Source organism: Chrysochloris asiatica, unplaced genomic scaffold (genome assembly GCF_000296735.1).
Source record: "Chrysochloris asiatica unplaced genomic scaffold, ChrAsi1.0 scaffold00003, whole genome shotgun sequence".
NCBI classification, from domain to species: domain Eukaryota; kingdom Metazoa; phylum Chordata; class Mammalia; order Afrosoricida; family Chrysochloridae; genus Chrysochloris; species Chrysochloris asiatica.
The window spans coordinates 29,786,614-29,804,749 of NW_006408521.1; the positions used below are offsets into that span (position 1 = coordinate 29,786,614).

Here is an 18,136-nt window from a genome sequence, read left to right on the forward strand (position 1 = left end):
GATGGACTCAAGCGTGGCAACAGTAGTGAGGTTGGCCCAGGATCAGGCAATGTTTCATTCTGCTGTGCATAGGGTTGCTATGAGTCGGTACTGACATGATGGCACCTAACAACAACAATGTTCAAGGTCACATTTTGATTCTTGTGCACTTGTTTTAATTTTCTTCAGCTTCAGCCTTAACTATCATGTAAGCAATTAATGGTCTGCTCCACAGTTGGCCCTTGGCCTTGTTTTGACTGATGATATTGAACTTCTTCATTGTCTCTCCCCAGAGATGTAGTGAGTTTGATTCCTGTGTATTCCATTTGGTGAGGTCCACATGTATAGTTGCCGTTTATGTTGTTGGAAAAAAAAGTATTTGTAATGAGTAAGTCATTTGTCTTGCAAAAATCTATCTTGCCATCTTCAGCATCATTTCTATCACCAAGGCTATACTTTCCAAATACTGATCCTTCCTTTTTGTTTCCAACTTTTGCATTTCAGTCACCAGTAATGATCCATGTGTCTCCATTGCATGTTTGATCATTTTCTGAAGAAGATAATAAGAGTTCTTCAATATCATCATCGTTGGCTTTACTGGTTGATATATAAATTTGAATAATAATGTTTAACTGGTTTTTTTTTGCAGATGTATGTATATTATCCTATCAGACTGTTTTTTTACTTCAAGATAGATCTTGAAATGTTCTTTCTGACAATGAATGCTTAGGATACAATTAAGTCTTAGGAAGATGGGGAGATGGGAGGATGGGATGTAAGAAAGCTAAAAGTTAATCTTCCATGGGGTGGGGGGGGAGTCAATAGGTAAAGCCTGAAGCTGATAATAGAAACATTGAGGAAAATGCCAAAAGAATTTGTTTAAGAGATGTAACTGAGGCGAGGAGAGTGGGCAGACTTCTGCTTATTGTAATAAACCTTATAAAATTATTTGACTCTTCAAACGTAAAAAAAAAAAAAAAATCAAAGTGGTATCTGTTACAGTTTGCCCTGCCTAATAAAAAGAAAGGACAACACATTTTAAGTTAAAATCATATAATTGGCCCCAAGGCAAGTGCTGGTCATAAAAGGGGAGCTTCAGTTTCCCTGGTTTCAGACTAACAGCAGAAAGTGAGCAGTAGGTAACTGTTTAATAGGTGGGAAGTGTCTACCTCAGAAGAAAAGGAAATGATGGGGAAAACTTTGCCGTGGACCTAATGCTGACCAACAAGGAGGCTGATGAAGATCTTAGAAGAAATAAGTTTGGGGAGGACAGAGTTCAGCAGAAAACAACCTGGGCTCACCAGAGCAGTGCTTAGACAGTGGTCCCCATGGGGGTCTCCACCAGCCCTTTAGCTGGTTTTGTGAGATGTTGCCTGGAAAGAGGTTTCTGTGACAAGGTTGGAAAAGGCTGGATTACACAAAATGAAACCAGTTTTTTCTTTCTTTTTTTCTTTGTAGTCCTCATCACTGTCTTCAAAATGCCAACATTTTATGAATCTGTAATCTGAGATGCAGTATATTTCATTCCCCAACCCTTGCCACATCTGCTTTTCTAGAATCTCCTTTCAAGTTAACATTCCACCAAATAACCTTTGGGAAACTCTGGTCTATCTTCTAGGAAGGTGTTTCTTTTAAGAATTCAGGGAAAAGGTAGGTGTGTCTTTATGGTCTTTCTTAAACCCCAGAAGGGAAGACCCCTCAACAAGGAAGGGAGGTTCTTAGGGAAAATAATTGTGGTTCTGCTTTAGCTGGCATCAGGAAGAGCTGGGTTTTGTCTCAGCTCTTCACTTGCTTATTATGTGTCTTTGAACTAGTTATTTCAGTCTTAGCATTTCAGTTTCCTGTTCTGTAAAATGGGGAAAAAGAATGCCTATTTATAGGGTTGATATGAAAACTAAAAGAAGCCGTGTATATATATAAAGGCCTAGGCACCACAATCAGTGCTTAATAAAAAGCATCTCTTAATGTTTACTATCATTTTGGATAGTCCCCTGAAAAGGAAAAGGAGGTGTAATACTCCTTCACTCACAGAAAGCCTGTACACAACAGAACAAAACACTGCCTGGTTTTACGCCATTCTCAACAACAGTTGTTACACTTGAGCCCATGGCTGCTGCCACTGTGCGAGTTCTTCTCCCTGAGGAGGCGCGTCTTCCTCTTATTCACTGACTTCCCCTTTACCAAGCATAATGTCCTTCTCCAGGGTCCCTCGTGATAACATGTTCAAAGTATGAGTGATGAAGTCTCACCATCCTTGATTTTAAATAGCATTCTGTCTGTACTTCTTCCAACACAGATTTGTTTGTTCTTCTGGCAATCCATAGTACCTTCAGTATTCTTCTCCACACCATAACTCAAATCCATCAATTGTTCTGTGGTCTTCCTTATTCACTGTCCAAGTTTCACATACATATGAGGCAATCGAAAAATACCGTGGCTTGGGTCAGGCACACCTTAGTTCTCAAACTGATGTCTTCGCTCTCGAACGCTTTAAAAAGATACTGTGTAGCTAAAGTGAATAAAGAAAAACAATATTAACTGATGGTTTAAAAAAAAGATATTGTGCAGCAAATTTGCCTAATGCAATACGTCATTTAATTTCTTGACTGCAGCTTCTGTGAGTGTTAATTGTGAAATAAGTAAAGTAAAACAAAGTCTTTGCCAACTTCAATCTTTTCTTCGTTTATCATGATGTTATTTATTGGTCCAGTGGTGAGGGTTTTTGTCTCCTTTACATTGAGGTGTAATCCATACTGAAGGCTGTGGCCTTTGATCTTCATCAGTATATATTTTATGTCCTCTTTGCTTTCAGCAAACAAGGTTGTATCATCTGCATACCACAGGTTGTCAAAGAGTCTTCTGATAATTCTGATGCCACTCTCTTCTTCATATAATCCAACTGTTCTGAAATAGCCATTCTTCACAGTGTTATCTATAGCTTTTCAAGATCCACACAGTCAAAAGCCTTTGCATAGTCAATAAAGCACAAGTAAACATCTTTCTGGTATTCTTTGCTTCCAGACAAGATCTGATGTCAGCAATGATATCCCTTGTTCCATGTCCTCTTCTGAATCCAGCTTGAGTTTCTGGCAGCTCCCTGTCGGTGTATTGTTGCAGTCATTTCTGAATTATCTTTAGCCAAGTTTTACTTGTATGTGATGTTAATGATACTATTGATGATTTCTGCATTCCAGTCACCTCTCTTTGGAATGAGCATAAATATGGATCTCTTCCAATCAGGTGACCAGGTAGCTGCCCTCCAAATTTCTTGGCATAGATGAGAGAGTGCCTCCAGCACTGCATCAGTTTGTTGAAAGATTGCAATTTGTATTCTGCCAATTCCTGGAGCCTTGTTTTTCACCAGTGCCTTCAATGCTGCTTGAACTTCTTCCTTTGGTACCATCAGTTCTTGATCACGCGCTACATCTTGAAATGGTTGGACACTGACCATTTCTTTTTGTTACATTGACTCTGTGTAAACTTTCTTTCTTCTTTTGATATTTTCTGTATCATTCATTATTTTGTCAATAGAATTCTTCAAAAATTGTAAGTCAGGACTGGAATTATTTCTTCAGTTCTTTCAACGTAAGAAATGCTGAACTTGTTTTTCCCTTTTGATTTTCTATCTTCACATTACACATTTCATTGTAATACTTGACTGTGTCTTCTTAAGCTGCCCTTTGAATTTTTATGTTTAGCTCTTTAACTTGATCATCTCTACACTGGAGAACAAGCTTCAGAATCTCTTCTGGTAATCCATTTGGTATTCTTTCCTGTATTTTTATGACCTTTTTGCTTTCTTCCTATATGGTGTTCTTGATGTCATCCCACAGCTCTTCTAGTCTTTGGTCATTAGTGCCTAATGCAACAACAAGTTCTTAAGATGGGCTCTAAATTCAGGTGGGATATATTCAGTGTCATATGTTGGCTATCATGAACTTGTTTTAATTTTCTTCAGCTTCAACCTGAACTTGCATATGAGCAATTTATGGTCTGCTCCATAGTCAACCCCTAGCCTTGTTTTGGCTTTGAGCTTTTCCACCATCTCTTCCCACAGATGTAGTCAGTTTGATTCCTGTGTATTACATCTGGTGAGGTCCATGTGTATAATCAAAATACTAGCAATGAATACGTCATTTCTCTTGCAAAGTTCTATGAAGTGATCTCTAGCATCATTTCTACCACAAAGGCTATATTTTCCAACTATTGATCCTTCCTCTTTGTTTCCAACGTTCACATTCCAGTCACCAGTAATATCAATACATATTGATTGCATGTTTGATCAATTTCTGACTGAAGAAGTTGATGTTGTTGTTGTTGTTGTTAAGTGTCATCTAGTCAGTTCTGACTTATAGCAACCAAGGAGCTACTGGTGAGTCTGAGGTGCCAACCTTGCAGTTCAAACCATCCTTGCGGTCCAGTGTTTATCCTACAGCACCACACTGGCATTAGAGGTTGTTGTATAGATTTGAATAATAGTGATATTAACTAGTTTTCTTTGTTGTTCTTATTGTTGTTAAGTTCTGTTAAGTCGGTTCTGACCAATAGCAACCCTGTATAGGGTTTCTGAGTGGTGGCTGTAGCGTTTGAACCACCAACCTTGCAGTTCAAACCAAACTTAAAGTGCTTATCCTACAGTGTCACACCTTGTAGATATATGGATATTATCCTGTCACAGACAATGCTGTATGTCAACATTGATAGGTCTTGAAATACTCTTTTTGATGATGAATGCTACGTCATTCCTCTTAAATTTGTTGTTCTCAACATAGTAAATTGCCAGATTCAAAATGGCCAATGCCAGTCCATTTCAGCTCACTAGTGCCTAGAATATAGATCTTTGTACACTCCATTTCATTTTTGACAACTTCCAATTTTCCTAGATTCATACTTCGTACGTTCCATGTTCTGATTCTTAATGGGTGTTTACAGTTGTTTCTCCTCATTTTGAGTTGTGCCTCATCAGCAGATGTAGGGCTGGAAAGCTTTACTCCATTTGCATCAGCACAGTCAAGTGTACTTTGAGGAGGCAGTTCTTCCCCAGTCAGAATTTGAGTGCCTTCCAACCTGTGTCGCACATCTTCTATCTTGATCTAGAAGCTCCACTGAAACCTGTCCACCATGGGTGACCCTCCTGGTATTTAAAATACCTGTGGCATAGCTTCCAGCATCACAGCAACATGCAAGCCACCGCAGTAGGACAAACTGACAGATGAGTTGTGGAATACTTTCACGGACCAGTGTAAAACTCTAGAGAATCCTTCACACACAGATTTTTTTAAAGACTTTAAACAAAAGCCAAGAGGAGAACTGTGTTATAACTGCATACATGTTAAGAAACCGTCAAGACAATTTGAGATTCAATATGAACCAAGTGTGGCAAAAAATAATAATAATAATAATAATTAATAAAAATGTGATAGCCAGCAAAATAGACTTTATTTTTTTATATTTCTCTTTGGAGTAGGAAGCAGCAGGAAATCTAGGCCTCATTTGTGTCAACAAACAGGATAACGTTAATCAGTGACAGAAAGCAGAATTTACTCATTTTCTCTTAGATTCCATCTCACGTAGAATGCTCATCAGACTAAGAAAGATCAACAGGTTCTGATAAGATGAACTGAAGCAATGATTTCAGGTCTCCTGGTCCATATCCTTCCCCAGAAGACCAGAATAATTGGCAGATGATTTTCTTGAAGCTAGGCACTGGGAGAGAGATGTTGGCAGACAACAAGCAAACATTTCAAGATGCAAAAAGCATCTTGGAGTCTCTAAACCAGTGAGCTTGGTGTCACCCTGAGGAAAAATTCTGGACTAGATTATTCAGCAAGTAGACTGTGAACACTCTTTAAAAGAGTCAGTGAGCCCTGAGAGTCAGCATGAATTCAAAGAGTCAGGCACGTCAGACCATCCTCACTGTCTTTTTAGAAAAGGTTACTTGCCTGGAGGGCAAAGGAATGCTGGAGACCTTGTATATAGTTAGCAAGACATTTTAAGAATATCTTTTGACATCGTTGTGCATAGGAAGGAGATATGTGGGTCAAAATGCATCCAGGAGAGTATAAGGGTTGGTGATGAAATGGTCAGGTGGATTGATCATTGGTTGGAAGAATATACCCAAAGAGTAATGGTATCAGTCTATCAGCCTACCTTCCCAGCCCTGTCCTGTTCGCTGCTTAATCAAATTTGGATTGAGAACATACATGGTGAGTTGTTGGGTTTTGTTTTTTTCAGTTTTGTCAGTGATATGGATGCAGGAGGGAATGCCAATATGATAGAGACCAGAGTCTGGTTTCAGAAACATCTGGACTGCCTGGAATAATAGCCAGATAATGCAGATTTCTGCTGATAGCTTCATATAATCAATAAGACACATACAAGATGGGGAAGAAGAGGTCTAAGAGAAAAGCCTGAGAGATTTCATTGACAGAGTACACTATAGATTGATAGTATGATGAGGTTACAAAGAACAGACAATTTGATGACAATTTTAATAGAAATAAAGTGTACCAATCATAGTCCTTCTGTGATCTGTGTTACTTAGACTACATATTATATTTACTTCTGTACAAGGCACATCACTTCTGGATATTACATTCTAGTTTTGACAAGCTAGCAGGAATCCAGGGGAGAGTGACTCAAATGGATGGTAGATTTCAGAGCTCTGTCCTAAGAATATAATAGAAAGTTGAGACCCAAGACATGGAAGAGAGAAACAGTTGATGTGATCTGAGAGCAGCCTCAGGGATCCAGGACGCTGCCATGTGGAGATGGACTGAACCTCATCTGGGTGAGTTGAATGCCAGTGGGTGAGACCTGCTGGAAGGCAGATTGTGTTCTGTAGAAGAAGGAAGGTGTTGCCAGCACCTTCCTCAAAGGAACTCATGGGATTTTGTTGGCCTGTAGTCAGGTCTTCCCAGGGCACCAGCAGTTGACCAAGGACTACGAGGTGTTAGGAGCCCTCCCAAGCACCATCTAGAGACCCCCTCTCTCTAGAGCTTTGGTCAGCAGAGGGAACTAACCCGGCTAGAGGCAGTGGGACATTGGGCCCAGGGTAAAAGCAGACATCTCTAGTAAGTCAATGTTCTTGCAGGCAAAACAGGTAGACTACTAGAGGCAGCCTGCTAACCTCAACCCATTATGCATTCCTCAGATTTATTTGAACCTGTCTACATCCCAAGCATTGTTAAATGCCTCACTTAGATCATCTCATTTAGTCCTTTTAATGACTGTATGAGAGTGTTGTTACTAATCTCACCAAGATGAGACTGAAGTTCAGAAAAGAAAAGTTAAGTCACTTGTCTGAGATCACGTAGGACCTGAACCCAGGTCTCTCTTTCCCCAAGATCTACGCTCTTAGCCATTCTGCCTCCAGCAGCAATCGCTGGTCCTTCTGCCCACCCCCACTCCCACTACCCCCGCCTCCCTAACCCAGCAAGTGCTGGCCTTGCCTCCCTGGGAACCCATATTCCTTCCAGCCCCTGAAGCTCTACCTTCTCCTCCACTGGGAATTTAGGGAGAAAACAACCCAGCTGAAAAATTAGGCCACACTGATGAGCATGCTACTTATTTTTTTATGACTAAGATTAAGCTGACAACCATGCAAAACATTGCAAACCTGTGTCGGCTGCAGATTTAATACCTCACCCAGCCCACACAAATAATTCATGCTTCTGCATCAATGTCCAGAAAAAACAAATCAGCAAAAAGCTGGGCGTGTGTGTGTGTGTGTGTGTGTGTGTGTGTGTGTGTAGCAGCCGTGTTTCCATTGAAGTAGCGTGCCGGAAATACCCAAGCTCCAGGACTGCAGATCTAGCATTTTGCAATTTTTTTTCTCTCTTAAAAGATTAAAGTACGTTTTTCAAATGATTGAAGGTTGGTGGGAGGTGTAAATGTGGGCACTTGTCACATTAATTCTTCAGATGATTAAGTTCTTTTCCATTTCTTTAAAGCTGTTTGCAGTTGGGTTTGATGTCCTCGTTCTGCGTGAGTGTGTTGTAGCAGTTACCAAGGTGACTTTAGCTGACTTTCAACAATTTATTTTCCCCTCCAGCTTGAGACGTCTCTAGCCCTGTGTGCTGTTGATTCTTCTCTACCAGCTCCCAGCCCCTCCACTCCCCCCCCACCCCCCAGTTGCTATTCATCAGCATTTCTGTCCATGCCAGAGAAGCTAGGATCCTCCCTTGGGCATCATGGGTTCAGAGGCCCCGCCTGGGTGGGCCCGGCCTCAGCTCCTTTGGGGAACTTGGTGGTGTGACAATACCGGAACCTATTGTCAGGGTTAGCTCCGGACAGTGTTGGCTTTCCTACTTATGTGTCCCCTCACCTCACTGAACCTCAGTTTCCTCATCTGTAAAAGTTGGGTTAACAATAGAACCCACCTCAGGTATTTGCTGTGAGGCTTCAGCAATGTGGCTTCAGCAATAGGAACTTAATTCCGCAGTCATGAGCTGCTCTTATCTCCTGAGTCCTGCTCTTGTTTGGGCCCTGTATTCACATGCTGAGCACTCACCCCCGACAGGTGGGACCTGGGCTAGATGAGGTGCTTCCCTCCTCAGAGCAGATATGACGTAAGGGACAGAGAGTCCGTCAGAAGCCCGTGACTCCCACATTGGCTGATACAGACCAACTATGACCTTACTTGAATGACTGACTTTCTTTTGTCAAATAAAGAGGTAGATTAAACAGTCTTAGAATTTCGTTCCAGTCCTGAAATTCCATGCGTTCTTGGCCACAGTGTTTGTCTTCACAGGTCTTGGGTAAGGCTTCGTCAAAGGAGAAGCTAGGCAAAAGTGTGGTTTCAGCAGGCTATGGGAACTAGAAGAAAGGAGTGCTTTATGAATGAGCAGTCACATCAGGGTGTGAGCAGGGAAGAGACCAGCTGGTGGGAATGTCCCCCTCACCTCAGGAACATTTGTAAACCACTGGCCTACAGAACCCAATGTCACCCTCCATCCTTATGCTTGCTGATGTCATACCCTTCCCCTGGGAAGTGTTACCAGACCTTGCACTCAGCCCCCAGTGTGGGGGGAGGTTGGGCTCACCCCTCAGTAGCTGTCTGGCCTTGGGGCCCAAACATCCTGGGTGGCTTCTCCCTGCTTGAATTATAAATAACTAGGGCTGCTCATCCAGTATGTTGATGGACACTTGGGGAATTGTTCTGAGACTCACAAGTCCAAATCAGGATCCGGTCTTTTGAATGGGATCAGTGGGTAACCCTCATTTCCAGCTGAGGCATATTTGAGAGCTTGTCAGTGCAGGCAGCAGAATTTGAAAGAGCAAATCTTCAATTGCAAAGGGACCCATGCCCCAGCTGTAGGCCAGGCTGTTGGTGGTCAGGTGAAATCCAGTACAGAGTTCCAGCAGGACAGAGAGAGGCCCTTCTCAAGAGCCTGGTCTCCAGCCCTTGATGAGAGTGGCGTCATTTCCTGGTTAGATGAAGGGTGTGTGTATCACTGCAGCTCCTGGTGGTTTAGCAGGAAGAAGTGTGCCCGCTCAGAACTTGCTGCTGTCAGAGTCAGCTGGGAGGAAGCTCTTGAAGCCATGTCACCTGATGCTCTGTCAACCAGCCTTGGAGAACCAGCAGTCTGAGGCTGTAGGGCAGGGGAAGAAGGGCACCCAGATGGTCCTGTTCATTTTGTAGAGAAGAGCAAGCCAGTGTGACAGAGCTACAGTGTGTTGGTCAAAAATGAGAGCTTTAGAGCCAGACTGGAACCAAATCTCAGCTCCCCTCACTTACCAGCTGTTGTTGTTGTTAAGTGCCATCGAGTCAGTTCCAACCCATAGTGACCCTGTATAGATAGGGTTTCCGAGGAGCGGCTGAGGAGCTTGAACCGCTGATCTTGTGTTTCAAACCGACTTTGCAGTACTACCTGACAGATTACTTAGCCTTCCTGATCCCTCCTTCCTCATCTGTACAGTGTACATGATGATAATAACAGTACCCACGTCATGGGGCATGTGGGAGTAACGAATCAGTGCAAAGTGCTGGACGCAGTGGCTGGCATTGGGCGAGCGCATAGTGAATGGTTACCATTACTGTTGTTACCATTATCATCAATCACTCTTACTTGTCTTTGTTCTTTGGAAGTCCAGCCTGAGAGACTCTCTTCTTGTCCCTCCCTGTGGTTTTTACCTTGTGCTGATCCTGTTCCTCTACTTACTCCACAGGAGCCGCAAAGACAGCCTAGAAAGCGACAGCTCCACAGCCATTGTTCCCCATGAGCTGATCCGCACGCGGCAGCTGGAGAGCGTGCATCTGAAGTTCAACCAGGAGTCAGGAGCCCTCATTCCTCTCTGTCTAAGGTGAGACCACACTGCCCTGCTAATCAGCTCAGCCCCAGAGCACCCAGCTTGGTCTCCAGGGGGAACATAAGCACCTCCCCAAATGGCCTCCCTCTCAGCATCATGCAGAGCCCTCAGGGAGCCCCAGGCCTCTGCCTTATCTCCCCTTGGGAGGTAGAGCAGAAGTCTAGGCTGAGTATGGAGCTGGGGGAGAAGTCCCCTTGGGCAGCTCCATTGTGGGCCTGTGTAGGAGCCTTTGGACTCTGAGGCAGCCAGTAGCCCCAACACTCTGAACCACATGGTGTTATCCCTGTCCACACCTCTAACCAGCCTCGGTTTGAGAAGGCAGCCTCAGCTGGGACTAGTCAGCCCCCTGGTTTATCCCTGGAGAGGTGCTCTCTTATCTGCACCTCCTGTCTTATCTGCACATCCCCTAGCAGTGACAGTCCCCCGTGGGCCATGGACTGTGGCCAAGAAGCCTGTTGGTGTCTAGTTTGGGCCCGTGGCTAACAGAACTCCCTCATCTCAAGCTTTTGGAGTCTAACAGTGCCCAAGGTCTAGGTGCTGAATACCTCTCCTTCATCCAAGAACAGCCCCTCACACCTGCTCCCTTCAGGCTCAGCCACTGAGGAGTCTTCGTTGCCCCCAGTCTCACATACACCCAGAGTCCGGGGCGGCAAGGTCGCCAGCAGCACTGGCTTGTCAGGCCAGGGGTTCTGATGAGTAGGGCTCTGTTTTCTCCTGCTTACTGTTTTCCCCGGGCAAAACTTTCAGTTCTCCCAGCCCAGTGGCCGACCTATCTGACTCCTTGAGGGACCAGGAAGCCAGCTGTGTGCCTTCTGCTCGTGACGACAGTGCCAAAAACCTCAGCTCTCTGCTCCTGGGATACTGCACTGGGCTGCAACCTCTGCAGTTGGCTTCTTCCACAGCCTCCCCCCTCCCCCCACTTTTATATCAGGAGAGACAAGAATGACTACAGTTGAACAGTGGCAGGGAAGAAGGGGTTACGTTGACTTGAACTCTCTCCACCATCCCTAAAGCCTGGGAGAGGAGCTTGGATTATAACCAGCCTTGGCCAGACACCCTGGGCAGCAGGGCAAAGATAGCAAATGACCAGAGTGGACAGGACCTGACAGGGCCAGCCATCAGATCCCCAGCCATTTCTTCCCAAGCTGCCTCTGTGGTTCAGCTCAGGACTTTGAGGCTGGTGAAGGGTTAATGGGAGGCTGGCTGAGATAGCAAAGAGCTGGCTGGTGTTGCTTCCTCTGCTTATTAGCATCTCTGCTCCACTGTTCACCCTTCCCCAAGATATAATTCCAAACTGGGGATTAACGCTAACTTCTTGTGGCTTCCTCAGAGTAACCCCACTTGGCTTCAGCAGTTTTATTTATTATTTTTAAAAATATATTTGTGGCCTTGGGGTTAGGCACTTAGATCTTGTGGGAATGCCCAGAGTCAGGTAGAATATTCTGCCCAAGACCCAAGAGTTGCGCTTTTAAAGACACTCTACATCGCAAGAAGCTCTGGTAGCGTAGTGTAGTGGTTACGAGTCGGGCTGCCAACCTCAAGGTCAGCAGTTCGAAACTACTAGCAGTTCCCTGGGAGAAAGATGAGGCGTTCTGCTCCCGTAAAGATTTGCAGCCTCGGAAACCCTGTGCAGGGTCACTATGAGTCGGAACCGACTCCAAGGTAGGTACTCAACAACACCATCATCCCAGAGGCTTGGAAAATTTGCTTGGGAATAAAGGCGTGTACATGCCTCTTAGCTCTGGGTGTGACCTTGGGCTTCAGTTTCCTCACTGTCCATGAGAATGTGGTCTCCACTACTTCTGCCACCCTTGGGATTCAGGTCTCCTGTTGTGTCTGCTGCTGCCGTTGAGGCCTTTGGAAGAATGACAGAGAACCTGTGAGCGGTTTCTCGCTGAAGACATTGGTTGGAACTAGAGTCCCCTGTTAGTGGGCAGGTGGGCAGTAGGAGGGCATTTGCCAGGCACCCTGCCCCAGGGAACCTAACCCCATGGCCCCAGAGCCCTGGCCCAGCTCCTCACTGTCTCCATGTTCCCACCCCTAGGGGCAGACTTCTGCATGGAAGACACTTTACATATAAAAGTATCACAGGTGACATGGCCATCACATTTGTCTCCACGGGAGTAGAAGGTGCCTTTGCCACTGAGGAGCATCCTTACGCAGCTCATGGACCCTGGTTACAAGTGAGAAGGCTCTTTTTCTTCTCCCTACCTTCTTTCCATAGGTTCGTCCCTTCTTCTCCCATGGCAGCTCTTGGTAGCTCCCATTCCTGATGGGTTTGCTATGAGATGCCTTTTGGACTAAGGACAGTGTGTGGACGTGGAGAAAGGGTACTGCTGAATCTCCCATCAACTCCAGGAGCACTTCCTGGCTCTTCTCCACCCCCCATCATCCAAGATACTTGTGCTGTCTCTTCAGAACCTGGAAATTTGAGGGTTCTAGGACTTTTTGCACCTGGGGTAAACCAAGGCACAGGAAAGCGGGATGAAGGGGGATGTATGAAGCACTCTTGGTGGCTGTCTGGCCACCCTGCCAATATTCATAGAAAGCAGACCTCTGGGCCTGGGACTGTGAGGGACAGGCCTCAGCAGCCAGATCTGCTCCTCCACCCCCACCCCACCCTGTCTAATACCTATGGCTCTCCTGCTGCTCCCAGTGGAAACCAGCTTGTCTGAACAGAAACTCAGTGGCTTGTCCAGAACACTGTGTCCCCCTTTTGCTCTTCTGGCTAGAGCACAGTTTCAGAGCAACTGCCAAGCAGACTGCTGGGACCTGAGAGCCACAAGCCTCCTGCCACCCACCCCCACCCCCGCCCCCCTTGGGTCTCCTAAAGGGTCCTCATCCTGGTAAACCACATTCCGAGATGCTTTTTTTTTTGTGGGGGTGGGGAAAGGAACACATTACCTTTACCTCTCTCAGGAGTATCAAGAAAGGGAATCTGACCCTAATCCAAAAGGTGACCTTGCCTTGTTTGTAGTGTTTTTTGTTGAGGGGGAGTGGGGGCAGTGAGTTACAGTAGAGAAGAAGGGAAATTTTTCCAGTTTTGTGGGTTTAACTCAATCTTGGGGGTCTATGAAGCATATAAACTCATAATATGGACATGCTTTTGTTTTGTTTTGTCTCTGTGCTTACAGCAGAATTTCTCCTCCTTCAGGCTAGCTCCCACCCCCACCCACCACCAAAATACTAACCCTTAATTAAAACAAACAGCAAACAAAGGACAACAACTCTACTCCCCAGACTAAGCCACTGCAGGAATGGAAGCTAGTGCTTTAGGGATATTGTGTTCCATAAATTATCTTGCCTTTTTCCACTGTTGTTATTACATTGTTTCATAACAAAATTACTTTGAACCATAAAGTTATAAATACATTTTAAAAGTCCCACTTGGTAACATTAGATTTCTGTCCATGTGGTGTTGGTAGTTACTGTAGCAAAAGCTCTGAAGTGTAACATTTGAAATGAGCCCAGCACAACTGAAAGGGCCTCCCTTCAGCCCCCAGCTGTGCCCCAGGCTGCCACTGCTGCCTCTGTGGAGACAGGAAGGGAGGGGTGCCTGTCCCCTGGGCAGAGCAATAGGGAGGTGGGGCCTGGGCAGGTGAGCCCAGCCCAGCAAGGTCACAGGTCTTCATTCCCAGTAGAAGACAGTGTTGACAGGCCGACTGGTCACCACAGAAGAATCCTCAGGGAGCATTTATGAAGGACTTCAAAAGTTTGTGGAAAAAAATTCCATTATCTTTTCATTCCATGTTTCCATGAATTTTTTGAAGCCCCCTCAGATGTATATTGAAGGTTCAAACACATTATCTTGAGTGGGCTCATCAAACTCAAGAAATTCACATCCTTAATACAGGAACCTGCCTTCCGAGTTCTATAATCCACCTCAGCCCTCTTCCTTCCTTAGTAGCTGGGGAACCAGGAAAAATTTAGGCTAGGGACATCATCCTACTCTCATGAGGGGTGGTCAGCATCTCCTTACCCTGGTCCCTCAGCAATTCCCCCCGCCCCCCAGCCTTCTGGATCCAATGCCAAGTTGATGGGAGAAGGGGGAGCCCCTTGTTCCCCCTGGCAGCCCCTCACAGAGCTTGAGCACTCCGTCCACGCTGACTCCCGAGCACACGGTCCCCTGTTGCCTGGGGAACCAGGAACCGGTGGGAACAAGCCGCTGGCCTCGGCATGTTTCAATAAAGTCGCCGTGCTGGGAGCTGCTCAAAGGCCTGTGTTATGGGCTCATTAGTGTGGTCCAGCACGGGGGGCCAGCTCCAAGAGGAGCTCCCAGGAAGGCTGGCCGAGGCCCCACTCCCCAGGCATGCACCCTTGCTCACTGAGGGGTTTCTCAGGCCCTTTTCGAGGAGCCCTGGGAACCCTCCGACCCTCTGCCAGCCAGATTCTCAGCTACTGAGCCAAACCCACACCAGCCCTCCTCCTCCCCAAGGCAGTCAGCATTTTCTGCCTCTGATTGCCAGCCCGCCTTCCCCTTCAGGGTCTTGCCACTGTGGTCCGAGGCAGCTCCTGAGCTTGTGGGAATGTGGTTACTTTCGGGCCTCTAGGTCTCTCTGTGGGGCTGGCTGTCCCCCAGAAGTCTGCAAGGCCTCCTGGAGGCCTGGGATTAAGCTTTTCTCAGAGTCATCAACTAGGCCCTTTCCACTCGGCCAAGAAGGTCCCTCAGCATTCAAGAGGCTGGCCATCAGCCCTTGCATATCTGTCTTGTTCACACTCCCAGGATGCAGGGTATCTCTATGTGCCCAACCCTGTTGGGAGTAGCTGAACACAACAGACCCAGGACGTGAAGAGACTTCTGTTCTCTTGGCTGCTGCTTGAACCCTCCCTGATGGTCCCTGCTGAATTGGGAGGGGCCAGGATGACTTTCTTGCATCAGCCTTCAACAGCCTTGGAAGCCCTCACTCCCAGCCTTGGCACCTTGTTCTGGCTCCCCGCCCAGGCTTGCTATCTCTTGGGGGAAAGGCATGGCAGAGGCAGCCTGCATGGGGGAACCATGACAAAAGAGAGGTTGAGAGAAAAGGGCAGGAGGCTAGGGAATCTGGACCCCTTTCTGGAATTTCTAGAATGGCCCTAGGACAGGCCTCCACACCCATATACTCCTGGGCTTGCACCTGCCCTCCATACCCACCCCTTAGCCCCCACCTCTGCAGACCCAGGCGAGGCAAGGCCACAGCATACAGAAAAGCAGGAAGGGTTGCAGGGCCAGGCTGAGCATGGTGGCCACTCCCTGTTTATGAGGAGCCGGAGAGGCAGGAGTTCCAGCTTCAGTTCCACAGGCTTGGGTTTCCAGAGGAGGTTGACACCTTGCCTCAGTCTGCCCTACCATTGACTACTTTCATCTTTTTTGCGACTGTAAACCTACTCGGCCAACTTCGTTTATTTTTCAGGAGGGTCTTCAGACCCTGCATGGGAGGCCTGCCAAGGTCCTCTCCTACACCACCCTCCTCTAGCATTCCCTCACCCCAGTGGCTTCAACAAGCCTCTCCCTTGAGTCTGTCAACATTGAGCTGTTAGTCCTCTGAGCGGGAGCCCAGCCCAGAGCTGAGGCGTTCATCTGTCCCCAGCCAGGGCCCATCTGAAGAGGGGGAGAGGTCTCTGTTCCAGAGGTCACAGAGGGGTCACATCACCAAATATGAGATTTTTTTAAAAGCCCTGCAATGCTTTTTCAGCTGCCTGGTGTCTGACAGGCCACCCAGTTGCACCCCATCCTCAGCCATTCCTGATGGGAGGCCTGGGCTTCGGAGAAGACGCCCAGCAGCTGTTCCTAGTGGGCTCTGCTATTCCAGGCCCCTATCAGAAAAGCGCTGCTGGACTCTTCTCCCAGCCCAGCCACTGACTCACCATTCTCCTCTGGACAAGGCCCCTGCCTTCCTTATCCACCCAGTTGGATGGCGTGAGGAAGATGACTTGGGAATTCCTGGACCAGACCCTGAGCAATTCCTGTGGTGCCTTTACTATTTCTCCTTCCACTGGTGAATCTGGCCACAGTCTGGTGACCTTTGTTAGGGTTGTCCTGGGAGTACTCCCATTAAAGCTTACATTCTAGCCATGTGCAGGGGGAAGTACAGTCCCCAACCTTTCAGTAGAGGACAGTGATGCCCCACTTTGTCCTCACCAGCCAACAGCCACAGCAGAAGGAGTCTGAGGCTGCTTCTGGCCACGAAAGCCAACTTCCTGCCACCCACCAAGAACAGGAAATGACTGAGGTCTCTCTGTGCAGCCTGGTACCTGAGCCTGGGGGGTCTCCAGGCTGTCTTCTGGCTTTTGTCTAGCATGTGGGGGGAAGGAGGAAAGGGATGCAGACTGGACTGCTTCCTTGTCCCTGCCTCCTCTACTGCCACCATGAGTGCCAGAGAAGCTCTTTGGCAGGCCCCACCACTATAAACAACACATTTCCTTCCCCGAGAGAAGGAAAGGGAGGGAAAAAGAAAGCTAAAGAACAACGTGTCAACACAAAAAGCAAACAAGGTCCCGGACAAAGTGTGGATTGTCATAGCAAGGGGAAGGAGTGGGCATTGTCAGCTGCTGTTTGCAGACTCAGAACTATCATTGACCACAGACATTTGACTCGCCGTCTGATCTGCAGCTGCTAGGATCCTGCCTTGCAGCACAGGCAGGCCTGCCCAGGGCAGGCACTAACAAAAGCTCACTTTTCGGGTTCCTTTCTGAAACTTGCTGGGGCCTGGGCCCTGGGGAGGTTGTTGACAATCCTCCCTCACCACCAACCAGCCAGGTTGTCATAAAGCACCTGGTGTGAGCCCACTAGAGTAAACTTCTGGCCTAGATTCCAATTCCCCTCCCTGGTCAAAAGAGGTGAGGACTCCCCAGCTCAGCCAGTTCCATGACGATAGAGCACCCAGGCCCCTTTCCCTTGTACACCTTGGTATTTCCCAACATTTTTCCAACCATGAACTCTGGGAGTACCTTTTTCAAATGCAGCTGTGTTGGCCTCTACCCCAAGATAGTCTGATTCAAGAGAACTGGATGTGGTCTTCTTGTTATTGTGTGCCACTAAGTCCATTCCAACTCAGTGACCCCTACATGACAGGACAGAACTGCCCCATAGGGTATCCTAGGCTGTAACTCACTCAACAGTGAGTTAAGTGTTAGGCTGGTCATCGTAAGGTTGGCAGTTCAAACCCACCAGCTGCTCTGTAGGAGAAGGATACCTGCTCCTGTAAAGATTTAGTCTTGGAAATCCTTAGAGGCAGTTCTCCTCTGTTCTGTAGGGTCACTAGTAGGAATCAGCTCAGTGGCATTGGCTAGGTGACCTTACAGAGGAGCAGATCACCAAATCTACACACACACTGTGGCCTGGAATCTGCGTATTTTTAAAAGCTTCCCAGGTTGATAGGGGAAAGCTCCCTCTCACTAAAGGTCTCTTCCCTTCAAGGGCTGTTTTTTGCACATTAAATGGGATAACAAAATGAGACTTTACATCTGGCTCTTGGTAAGTGCTGCTGTTACTTTTATTACCAGTATTATTTCTGGAGTTCTGGTGTGGCATTGTGGGTTAATACGCTGGACTGCAGTGTCAGTGGTTCAAGCTCACCAGCAACTCCTCGGAAACCCTATACAGATCACTGTGAGTCGGAACCGACTCAACGGCACTTAAGAACAAAATTATTTCTACTGTTTTCGGACTAGAGTGACTTGTCTTCTGTATGTCACTCTACTACCCTGGAAATGTGCCCTACTGCCCTCACAGGGAAACCTTCTTTCTGGCCTTCCCAATTGGTCAATCTGGGTTTTGAGCAGCTGCAATGTCTGTGAGGTTCTGGGCTGCAGCTCTGCAGAGACCCTCTTGAGCTAGGAGGCCTGTGGCTGGTTGGGGTTTGGGGTT

The 18,136-nt window shown here is 46.9% G+C and overlaps 1 protein-coding gene across 1 annotated transcript in view; it reads left to right on the top strand.

The window, feature by feature from the left end:
* The window catches only part of SUFU (suppressor of fused homolog (Drosophila)), a 152,515-nt gene that overhangs the window by 128,374 nt on the left and 6,005 nt on the right, over positions 1–18,136 (top strand). The window contains exons 9-10 of the mRNA XM_006831297.1: positions 10,150–10,284; positions 12,335–12,473. Of these exons, the coding sequence (XP_006831360.1) occupies positions 10,150–10,284; positions 12,335–12,473 (274 nt within the window). The remainder of the gene's footprint in view (positions 1–10,149; positions 10,285–12,334; positions 12,474–18,136) is intronic.